The sequence below is a fragment of the Montipora capricornis genome, chromosome 7, assembly GCF_036669925.1.
Source record: "Montipora capricornis isolate CH-2021 chromosome 7, ASM3666992v2, whole genome shotgun sequence".
NCBI classification, from domain to species: Eukaryota; Metazoa; Cnidaria; class Anthozoa; order Scleractinia; family Acroporidae; genus Montipora; species Montipora capricornis.
This window is the reverse complement of record NC_090889.1, coordinates 5756706-5768205: the sequence shown is the minus strand read 5'-3', so window position 1 is coordinate 5768205 and position 11500 is coordinate 5756706. Positions and strand designations below refer to the sequence as shown.

Below are 11500 nucleotides of genomic sequence, written 5' to 3'. Positions count from 1 at the left end.
TCTGTCTACAAATGAGAGTTTCAAGGAGGCAAAGAATCACAAAAGCAATATAACAGTGCTAACAAGTACCATTACTAGCTGTTCAGATTACCTTTTCTTTGCATGACTATTTTCAGTTGTAACAACTGTGAATGGATGGGCTGTCTTTTGCAAACGTTCTAACAGTGTTTGCTGTGTTTTTACATTAACCCAGGGTTTTGATTGTGACTTGGGGAGCCATGATATTTGAGTTTTAAGAAATTATTTTGTGCATCATGGAAACCAAGTTAACTGGAATTTTCAAATATCACTGCACAGTCCCCATCTCACATCAGTAACATCTTGGATTTACTGTACGTGTTGCTTATATGTTTATAATTGTACATACTTTTTGACTTTTACTTTTGACTAGTTTCAAAGGAATGAGAGATGATCTCACATGTATTCTTGACGAGGACTTGTCTTCACATTGTCTGTGTGCATTGCATTGCGAGATGCGAAACACTGAGCAAATTCTGAAAAGTGTGGGACTTCTGGCCTATGAAATAAGCTCCCTGCCGGAGTGCAATGCAGAACTTGCCAGATATGGCCCTGACAACTTTTATGGGGATCGAATCACTGTAAAGGTCAAATCTGAACAGAAAACAGCTGTTGGGAGAAATAATATCAAGTTTGCCTCTTGTTCAGGTCAGCGATCACATAAACAATTTTATACATTGCATTATTATTTCCTTGATTGTTAATTTCATAATCTAGACAACTAGTTCTTGCCTAAAACAGGTTAGTTATCCATGTCTGCAGTAAGATTGATTCATGATACACTGTAAGTCTATTTCACCCTTTATTTTGATGATCCCTCGACTCAAGCCCTTTAAGGCACAGTGATAGTACTGTAATACTGAACAGTACTTCACAAAAGACAACGCTGATATTCTTTTAATCCTGGACAAAGCATGAACTGGGTTTCAAATAATTAAAGGCTGGGTTATAGTTGCTTAACTTCACCGTCTCTCTCTTTTGGATTGCAGACATGTCCATTTTTCCCTTACACTTCCATGGAAAGGTTTTTCACAAGGCCAATTTGACAGTGCACTGTTCTGGTCAGCTTACTTTCTGTGTTAACAATTGCTTTTTGTTTGTTTGCCTTTTTTTTTCAGGAAGCACAGAACGCCAAATCTTAAATGACATTGAGGATATAGTGGATAAATCTCGGCCATGTAAAAAGCTCGAAGCTCACTTTAAAGATGCTGAAGCTGCCAAACTGTGCATCCTTAACAAAATAACTTTTTGCGAGGCACGGCAAAGGGTAATTTGTTTGGTCTTTGTTATGCAACACTCAGCACCATTTTGTAAAGGGATAAATTATAATACAAATTATTTATTTGCATTTCTGAGCAAACTGCAACGTACTAAAGTTGGATGTAAGCTCCTCCAAAAAATGTTATGTGCATCTTACTGTGAAATTTTGTCATAAATAATCCACACTCTATCTTTGATGGATCAAAGATAGGATAACACAGCAGCATAATAGAAGCAAAAATCAATTTTCACTGTTGGTACTACACTGTACAAATCGGTAAAGCTTATAATACTATTTTCGTTTGCTTGGCAGTACTATAGTGAGATGTTGGAGAGTGGGATTTATGTCAGAGATTTCGGAACGAGACTTGAAGAAATTCAATTGGCTAGATCAGGTCAGTAATTAAAAGAACAGAATGTGTTGCTGTGGCAGAACCTTAATATGACGATGTATTATTTTTGCTGTTAAGCTCAACAATTTTTAAAAAACCTGTAATCATCTAGTAAATCATAAAATAATAGATCCATATACGAAACAATATACAGATACACAGCAAAGTTATGATTACTGGTATCCATTTGTTCATCCCCATTCTTTTGAATGTAGATGTTGCACAGGAGATTGAAAGACAAAACACATTTTGGCGTGAAAAGGGAAAAGAGATTGAAAATGAATTCAAAAAGCTGTACAAACCCCAGCCTGCTCCAAAACTGAAAAAGAAAGGGAAGACAAAGCAGATGTTGAATGAGAGAAATAAAGAGCTCAATGCCTATGCAGCTGCTCTCACAAAGGAATTAATAATGAAGGTGAGCCTTCAAGACCATCTATTCATTTCTTTCCTTTGTCTTTTCCATTGTTCTCTTTTTTTATCATTCCATTTAATAATGAAGAGCAGGATGCATAAAAAGGCTCATTCAATAACAATCACAGTCATAATAATGGTTAAAACTAATAATCGTTAAAGTATTTAAACAGGTGACTTTTACAGTCATTTAGCTTTTGTCATGCAGCATGAACACAAACTGATTTTTGACAGGTGTGCTCTATGTGGAAAGAAATAGCTGAAATCATAAGAGACCGGGAATTTAGTGAAGATGAACAACATCTCATTGACATATTTGATATACAGGTACATCCATTTTAAACAGTTATTGTTAAGTTTGTTTTGTGTGATTTTTTTCTGCAGGCAGGTCTAAAAATGAGGCTACTTTAAGAAGCTAGTACAATTGTTTGTATCAAGTTTGTTTTGTCTTATTAGTCCCTTTGCCATTAGGTACTTGGTAGTTTACATGTAAGTTTTCCATTTGTCATTGGATTTGTATGTAGGTCCTTGGCATGCAAAAGTTATACATTGCAGGTACATTTGTTCGCTTAATCATCAAATGGTTAGTCACCTGTGTAGTGAACAGCAATTCGCTCTATACCTTATAGTGCAAAGAATGGGGTTTTGTTCTCTTGGAACTGTTTGGCACTAGTCTTGGGACTGGTGATTATGGCCATTTGACAGTAGAACATGTCCCAATGTTATTCAGAATCCATACAACAGTACGAGACCTCTCAAATCAAGGATTTGAATCTGGACATAAACTGCAAAGACAACTGTATTCAAGAGCAACCTCTCATGAAGCATCTGGCAAGATTTCCTCATGTAAGTTATAGATGTATGAATAGCCTGTTTTCTTTAGTTTTTTCAAACTCATTTCGTAATCTACTAACTTAATACAAAACCAGTCTGGATTATGTTGATGTTTTGCAAATGTGGTCTTCAGAAAAACAGTACAATTTATGATTTTATTTCTTCATAATGATTTCCTCGATAGCTTACTTTTAAAATGAGAAGATATATAACAAACTTGAGAGCATGTTTAATTAAACTTGCAGACAACTGAAAGTGATCTTCACTCATATTTTGACCTTCTTCTGGTAGTTTAGCAATTTGACAAAACACTATCACAATTGATTCACGTCAATGAAATAAATGGTTTCATACTATCAGAAGAAAAAAAAGGTTTGTTTATCACACTGAAAACCAATTACGACTACAGCAAAGGCAAAATTTCGTCAAAGTTAATAAGGGGGTCAGATAAATTATGTTTTAGATTCCTTAGTAAAGTATGTATTTCAATGATCTCTGTTTTATGTGGTGAAAATAAACATTGCTCCTTTATTCTTGTATTTCTTCACTTAACATCATACAACTTGTCTTGTCCTGAGAGTGAAAGATTAACATTTTGATTCTTGTTATTTATTTCAGCTGACCAAATTATTTCCCACTGGTACCTTGAGTTGCTTCTGGGTATGAGGCTTTCCTTTAGACAGGCTTGCCGATGCATCATTTCAGGTATCTTTTACTTCAAAGTCAATGTCAATTCACTTTGAGTTTAATTTCATGTCTCAAACCAGCTGAGGGAATAGCACTGCACACTAATGACTTCACAACATTTGATCCCCCAGTGTTCCTCAGACAAACAAAGGGCTCTCCGTAAGATCAATGTATGACAAAGTGGTGTTGGCAAGCACTTTGGAGCCTTAACAATTTGGCCACAAGGTTATGGCCAGGCTGACTCAGAACTTGAGAGAAAGTAAACGTTAGTTGGCGATTTTGAAGAGTTAAATGCTCAGTTTAAATCTAAAGGTTTCTCAAACAGGCTGAATGCTTCCTTTCAATTTCGGGCCACTTTTTTCAATATCTGGAATCTGTGCTCCAATTAATGGTGAAGCAGCTGTGTTCCATATCTGCCATTGTTCAATCCTTGCAAAAGGCAAGGTCACAAATACCGCTGTTCTGGCCTTTTTTTGTTGTTGCTGAGAATGCTGAAATTGTCAATGTGGGAGAACAGGCTCAAGAAGAAGATGACAGCAGTGTCAAACAAACTGAAAATGCTGAAACTGTCAGTGTGGAAGAAGTACAAGAAGAAGGTGATAGCACCGCAAAAGTAACTTAGAATGCTGAAACTGTAGGAGAAGAAGATAACAGCACTTCCAAACAAAGTGAAATAAACGAGAATGCTGAGTCTGAAATAGCCAGATTTTCTGACTTGCAGAACCTAACTCGGGCTGAATTAGCAGCATTGAAGTTTCCTAATGTGGCATTCATTACAGAAAATGAAGTAACAGTATTTCGACCTCAAACTACAGCAGTAGAGATTGGGGACCCCATCCTTGCCAAATAGCGTCCTGGAGAAGCAATCTTGCAGCATGCATGTAAACTGCTCCGAGCTTCAACAATTAACAGTGATTCTGTTGACAGTGAAGATGAAGAGACGAAATATGCCTAAAAGAAGAGATTCCATCGATTGTCATTCCTCCTGGGAAAAAAAGAAAAAGAAACAAACAAACGGCTCTTTTAAGAGCCACCACTCATCGCAAAAGTCTTGATCAACATAGTCACTAACTGTGAACCGGGGGGAATGTTATGTTTGTGGTGGGCTATTTGGTAATGTCATGAGGTTCTTGAACTCCTAAGTGCGATTTTGAAATGCAACAGAAACACTAGGTGGCACGCCCGTGATTCTGTGAGTTGGAATGTTGTGACATTATGAAATGATTGGTTAACTGCTTTGAACGTGGGGAAATGTTATTTTTGTGGTGAGTCATTTGGTTATGTCATGAGGTTCTTGAACTCCTAAGTGCGATTTTAAAATGCAACAGAAACACTAGGTGGCACGCCCGTGATTCTGTGAGTTTGAATGTTGTGACATTACGAAATGATTTCAATCATTCAGTGTTTCCTTAATTAGAATTATTTATTTTTTTTTTTTTACATTTCAGGTTAAGATTCCATTGTGGCCAAGGCCTTATTGCCAATTTATATACCACCTGATATACAACTTCAGATTGTAAGTAGTTGTTCACCTCCAATTTGTGATAGCACCTTCCGGTAAGTACAAATGTTACAATGATAATCAGTGGTGTAGAATGGTGTTTTAAAAATGTTGAGTCTTGGCAAATTTTAGGGGTCGCAAAATCAAGGCTTTGCAAATTAGAGTCTTGGCATCTTGAGCTTGCAGAGCTAGGGGTTAGGGTTAGAGTTAATCCTAAGTTCAATCAAATACAGAAACTTAAATATTTTATCAATCAATAATGAAGAACTTAAAATGCTCTTTGTATATATGTTCACTCAGGGTTCGTACAGGTCATGGATAACCTTGAAAGTCATGAAATTTGTTATTTCAATTCTAGGCCTAGAAAGTAATGGAATTTAAGTGAAGGTCATGGAAGATCATGGAAAGCAATGTGCTTTTGGCTAAATAAAAAGGCAAAAAGAAGAAAACATTGAATCAAATAAAGACAAGAAACAGGCCTTAACTTCATTAGAAATATACAGAAGCACACATATTATGCATTATATTGCTGAAAAATACATGAAATAAATGATTGTTTTGATACTATTGTGAGAACGACTGCTTAACTTTGGTCATAAAAAGCTAGCAAAGGTCATGGAAAGTCATGAAATTTAAAAGCTTCAAAGAGTACAAACCCTGTCACTGAATTTCATCACATTTGTTTGGTGCAATATACATTAGGATTTACACAATAAAATACAATATAATATGAGACCAGTTAATTTTTGACAGGGTTTGTAACAAAATCACTTTCATGAAGCGCACAAAACTCAGGGGAAAATTCTTTGCAAAAATAAATGAACAATCTCAATGTTGATTTAATTCTGTTTTGGTTCTGCACCTTGGTAAAAAAGCCTTTGTATTGGCCATATACTGAAAAGAAAGTTACATGTTAGCTCAAAGATATCAGGTTTTGTTTTCTTTCCTGGCAAGAATAACATCTCACTCATCTGAGGCATATCGTTAAAAAATTTCAAAAATCAAAATTCACATTTCTCAAGGAAAAATCTTATTATAAGCGGTCCATGGTCTGACATTTTATATAAGGCAGGCCACCATATCAATTCAACCTCCCTTGTGGCTCTACCCTCCCCTTGTCCAACTATCAGAGAGGTCTTTGATGACGGACGTTTCCTTTTGACTCCATGCTCATTTACTCTCTTCTTCGCACGAGCAATTTCCTCCTCAGTGGAAAGGGGGGCATTCGCTGTACCTCCATCTGCACAGTTGTTCCCACAAAACAGCATGGACTGGTCGAATGACACCTCCCCTCCATCCAGGGCTTGCATGAAGTTATCAACAGATTAGAGTTTGTACGAAATTTTTTCAGTGAGACTCTGGTAGCTCGGCTGGGACTTGTGGCAAACCAGTCTCACGCTATTCACTTGTGCTTTCATTGAGCCAATGAAGTATTCAAAGTACTTTTTCACTACTTGGTGGCTGTCAATTTTCACCCATCTCCCTGAAAAGAAAAGAAAAAAAATATATATATATATATATATATATATAGTTTGTGTAGAAAGAGTAAACAGCGAACTTCTTCCGTGGCCAAAACTCTTTAATAAACGTTTCGCCCTTCGGGCTTCCTCAGTATAGAGTTTACAGGGTTAAAAATACTTGGAATAAGAATCTCTCTAAGGCTAAGACTTAAATAGGCTAAAAAATATACAATGCAATCAAAATAACAAATAAGAACAATAAAAACAATAATGTGAGAGATAAAAGGTATTAGACCACTAGGGTATTGCATAATAGTGTAGAGAAAATGATGCAACAAATTCCCAATTCAAAGCCTTTGAACAAAGGCGCTTTCTAGCTCACAATGCCATTTTCGGGACAGGATCCGAAAAAAAGGCCTTTAAATGGTTCATAACAAAATCCTAGTCATCAGCACCTGAACTCAAGCATTGTGTGCTATACTCTCAGCCCTAAATATATAACATATAAAAAATAAAAAGGACAACACTTGTGAGTGATGAAAATAAGGTGTTAATTGTATCAATTTAACCCTGTAAACTCTATACTGAGGAAGCCCGAAGGGCGAAACGTTTATTAAAGAGTTTTGGCCACGGAAGAAGTTCGCTGTTTACTCTTTCTACACAAACTACAATTTTCGAGTGCAAGCGTGTAGTATCCTTTGGATCCTTCTTCCAAGCGGCATCACCGTTGGTAAGCCAATCTTCATTCAAATATATATATATATATATATATATATATATACACACATATATGTTCACAATCCTTAGCAGTTATTTAGCAATATTAAATAACATGTCAGAAAGCAATCCCTGCAAATTTTTAATGGAGGACATCTCAAGTAATTAATGTTCTGTTCTCCCCCTGCCCGCCATAAAAAACCCACGTCCGCCCCCCTTCCCAAAAATAGGCTTGTAACTTCTGGTGTGATTTGACCTAATTTGAAAAGATATCATTGAGTTTACCTGGCAGTCGGGGATGAAATGTGGAACTCATTCTTTCAATAATTGCATCCAGCCACATCCGGTATCCCTGCTTGCTTTCTTGGTCGAGGTCTTCCAGTGGAATAGGGAGAGATGCTGGTGCTCCTTCCTGAGAGGAATTCCGGTTTAAGTGTGTCCTCACTTATGTCTTCATGCCTCTCTCGAACATGCTTCTTGAGAGAATAGAAAGTTTTGGAAACCTTTCTACATCCAGGGCATTTCGTTGTGTAACTCGACATGTTGCTACTCGGGTGAGATACGTAACAGTGATTGTGTAACGGCGTTTATTCCAGTTATGCTCTGTGGTTTGCTCATCTTATTGCTGATTGGTTACGTTTTCTAATACAATAGTTCTTCATATTTGGGCACTTGCGGTTTAAAAGCCAAGAGAAAAACCAGGAGTGTTTGCGAACTCCAATATATGACTATTGCCAGAAGGAAGAAAGTCTGGTATCAAGAACGAAGTTAGAAAACTCTACAGTTTGAAGTTAAAATAAATGGAAGGGCTTTGTTTTGTCTTGAGATAGAAAGGCAAACTGAAATCACGTAGTCCTCCACCTTAGCGCAAGATTTAACAATTTCCATTTTGAGTTGGTTTCACTTCCATTTTCGGCCCGTCACCAGGCACAACAACAACAAAGCAAGCAAAAAAAAAAAAAAAAAAAAAAAACTTAGCCCGTCCCCCAAGGCTACTGAATCAAAGTAAATCCTCGACCAAAAAAAAGAAAACAAAAAACAAAAAAAAACGCATTGCGAAGGCGTTTTTTGAATAATTTACTGTAACACCAAATAACTGTGAAAATCTCGCCAACTCAACTGCCGAAAACTGCTCCCTTTACCGTGAAATCATGTCCGACGTAGGTGAATTGAAAGAGGGTAGGTATCGATCTCGCCCACATTCAGAGGAGAAAAAAAAAAAGCTGAAGCAAGATTGGGAAAAAAGGCGAAAGGAAGAGAAGAGAAGAAACGGGCGAAAAATCAAGCGCCTTGTGTGAACAGGGCTCCTGAAGAAGATGCTAACCGTATTGAAATCTATGAAAAAGAGTCTAATTATAAGGATGAAAAACCAGTGGCCAGCAAAAGGAAACAGCAACTGAATATCCCCGATGAAAGTTGTTGTCAGCTCACTGAGGACGAAGACAGTTGCAGTAAAAGGAAGAAGCGGGAGGTGGAAACCATCAACAAAGGTGAATGTGCAAGGCCAGAAAGTTCCATTTCTAAAAGAGAAGTTGTCTGTGAAAAGCAGGCTCTGGGCGCTGGTACTCTTTCCAGAGGGAAGAAATTGCTTCCACTGGCGAAGCTAAAAAAAAGATCAGAGGTTTCCTCACAAAGTCATCTCCTTGTCTTCTCCAAGTCATCGATTAGGATTGGGAAGACTGTGAAGGATCGATGAAAGCTGGAGGCGGTGCAAGAACTCGATGTGTCATTGCTGGTTAAAGTAAAAGAAAGTCCCATTGGTTCCGGAACATTTGGAAATGTCTTTCTTGCCCAATACCACGGCATGAAGGCACTAATCAAGGAAATTCAAATGTGTGGCGCTTCAAATTCAAGTAAAAGAAAAAGATGCAAGCAAGAGGTGCTGCCCGAGGGAAAAATGCTGCGCATGCTAGGAGAGCACCCCAACCTGCCGTTTCTTTTTGGTGTTGTAACACAGAGAGCTCCTTGCGCCCTTGTAATGCAGTTCCATGGGACAGGGGAAGAGAGTATTACCCTCCACAAAGTGGTAAAGGAAAGAATTTTTAATAAGCAGTTAACGGCTGAAGTGTTTACTGAAATTGCTCAAGCTCTTAGACACATTCACGCCAGGGAAATTGTGCACAACGATTTAAAGGCGAACAATGTTATTATTCAGCAACAAGGTGAACATTATCGTTCCATAATTATCGACTTCGGAAAGAGTGAGGAGATCGTGAAATTGAAAGCGTACAAGAGAAGTGCAGATTACCTGGCACCAGAAGTAATGGAAGGAAAAAAGCAAAGCCCAGCGAGCGATATTTTCTCATTCAGAAAGATGTTACAGTTGTCTGTTTCCAGAAGAAGTTTTTTTCGTCTATTCACTGAAATAATTGTCATCGTGACTTCCCACCATGCCAAGGACAGGCCCTCCGCAAATGACATTGTTTCAACTCTGAACTCTGAAGGATAACAACTGAACATTCGTCTTTTTGTTTTGGACTGCGGGATTGGCATGAAGGTTTACTCCTATGACACTTAAATTCGAGCTGTAATGATTGAGGAGCCGCCGGAACCTCATTTACAAATTCCTAAGTACAATGTAATTAATTTGCCAGATATTTTGCTTAAGATACTGGTTATCACAATTCTTCACACAAACTGTTCCAAGCTTAAGTTGCTTTTGTTCCCCATCTCCTCCAAAGTAAAAAAAAAAAGATTTGCCTGTAACTTTGTCGCTAAACAGAATTTAATGAAGTAATTCAAACTAATTCATAGCATGACTTCACTTCATGCCTCAATCAGGCCGTCCATGCATGCAAGTTGTTTGTGCGCTGAACAAAATTATTTAGGTAGTGTAAAATTAAGCGAACGTTGTCAGGCTTTCCAATGCATGACGTTTACCGCACACAACTTCCGAATAAAACTCGTAAGCGGCTTCAATGTTGTTGATGTGTGTTCTAGCTCAAAATAAAATGCATGCTGCGAGTGTTGAAAAAGGCAACCAGAGAACAAATTCCCTTGCGGCAGATTAGTTAATTAAATTTCACACATTTGTGTAATTTGAGATATAATTAAATATGGCGTCTGTAGCAACGATGGCTTCCAACAGTGAACCAAAAAGTATCCTATGTGGGTCCTCAGGTCTGGTTGATTTCAAAAGTATATGCTTAGGCCATTCCATTTAACAGCCCAAAGGGTTTTAAATTTTCACCAGATTGTAGCTTTGTTTTCCTCGCCCTCTTGATGACAAAAATGTCACTAATCAAGGTTTTTAGTCTCATAGTCCTATGTAAAATTATAAATTTTCTGTTTTGAATTTTTGAGTGGTAGCTATTATGTGTGATACTAAGGCTGATGCTAATAGCTTTCATTATTTACTGTTGATTTCAGTTACCCATGGGTCAGTCTTGTTTAAAAACCAAAATTTGTCAGAGGACATGATAAGCATTCTGAAGAAATTCCAGTCCTACCTCCCTTTCACAAGTAACAACGGAGACAAACGATTTGTGAATCAGCTTTGTGTAGGTGACCAATTATCAATTGAGAGGGCTGTGAACTCTATCCATTCTGTGTCAAATGGCTACACGGCAGAAGACCGTTTAGAAGGTTTCAATATGCAACTTGGTGACTGGCATACAGGTGTTAAGATCCCTGAGGTAATGTAATCCCAAAATCTTAGCATTGCATTGTTATGAACAGTGAGATATGTAATTTATACTACTGACATCTCAATAAATTTAGATGTCCTCTTTGTGCTGCTAGCTGCTTAAATCACCAACGGGTGCTCGGGTTATAGCAGCAGCTTTTGAAGTGTTTGGAATAGCCAGGAAAAATGAAAACCCCAATAATTTACCCCTTCGAGAAAACCTAGCCACTTAAAGTAGATTGAAGAAACTCCAGTTTTTGCATAAAGCAGCAGGAATGATTGTTGACAAACTGGTTGTCAACAAGGATATTATGGATAATACCATTCAAACCATGCTGTCTGCTCAGGAGAAGCAGGAACTTATAAATGAAACGGAACTAAACCCAGAGGGGCGTTTTTCTTGTAGATTCCCTGGATGTTCTAAGTCATTTAAATACAATGAAAGAATGTTGAAATGGTATATGAAATGAATCATATGTGAACTGCAGATATGAAATCAAGTGAAGCTATGATCTTCACAGTTATGAGCGCAATTTTTGCAATTGCGTAGAGAAGCCTGAAAAATTCAGGACTTCAACGGGGTTTGAACCCGTGA

The 11500-nt window shown here is 37.6% G+C and overlaps 2 protein-coding genes across 2 annotated transcripts; both read left to right on the top strand.

Annotated features, from left to right (window-relative positions):
• Nucleotides 1-410: 410 nt before the first annotated feature.
• On the top strand, nucleotides 411-3765 carry LOC138055412 (uncharacterized). Its single transcript, XM_068901353.1, has 8 exons — nucleotides 411-666; nucleotides 1137-1285; nucleotides 1592-1673; nucleotides 1886-2085; nucleotides 2316-2408; nucleotides 2711-2927; nucleotides 3534-3620; nucleotides 3683-3765. Exons 1-8 carry the CDS (start codon nucleotides 474-476, stop codon nucleotides 3763-3765), a joined length of 1104 nt encoding a protein of 367 aa, XP_068757454.1. The 5' UTR covers nucleotides 411-473.
• A 5319-nt stretch (nucleotides 3766-9084) lies between these two features.
• On the top strand, nucleotides 9085-9729 carry LOC138055410 (aurora kinase B-like). Its single transcript, XM_068901352.1, has one exon. It carries the CDS (start codon nucleotides 9085-9087, stop codon nucleotides 9727-9729), a length of 645 nt encoding a protein of 214 aa, XP_068757453.1.
• The last annotated feature ends 1771 nt before the right edge of the window (nucleotides 9730-11500 follow it).

What these genes read in the sequence shown, in the direction of transcription:
- LOC138055412 (XM_068901353.1), top strand. Translation starts at nt 474, where the DNA reads ATGCGAAACACTGAGCAAATTCTGAAAAGTGTGGGACTTCTGGCCTAT. An exon ending in CAAAGGAATTAATAATGAAG is followed by an intron (nt 2,086 to 2,315) that starts GTGAGCCTTCAA and finishes GATTTTTGACAG; the next exon opens with GTGTGCTCTATGTGGAAAGA. An exon ending in TTGCCGATGCATCATTTCAG is followed by an intron (nt 3,621 to 3,682) that starts GTATCTTTTACT and finishes GTCTCAAACCAG; the next exon opens with CTGAGGGAATAGCACTGCAC.
- LOC138055410 (XM_068901352.1), top strand. Translation starts at nt 9,085, where the DNA reads ATGAAGGCACTAATCAAGGAAATTCAAATGTGTGGCGCTTCAAATTCA.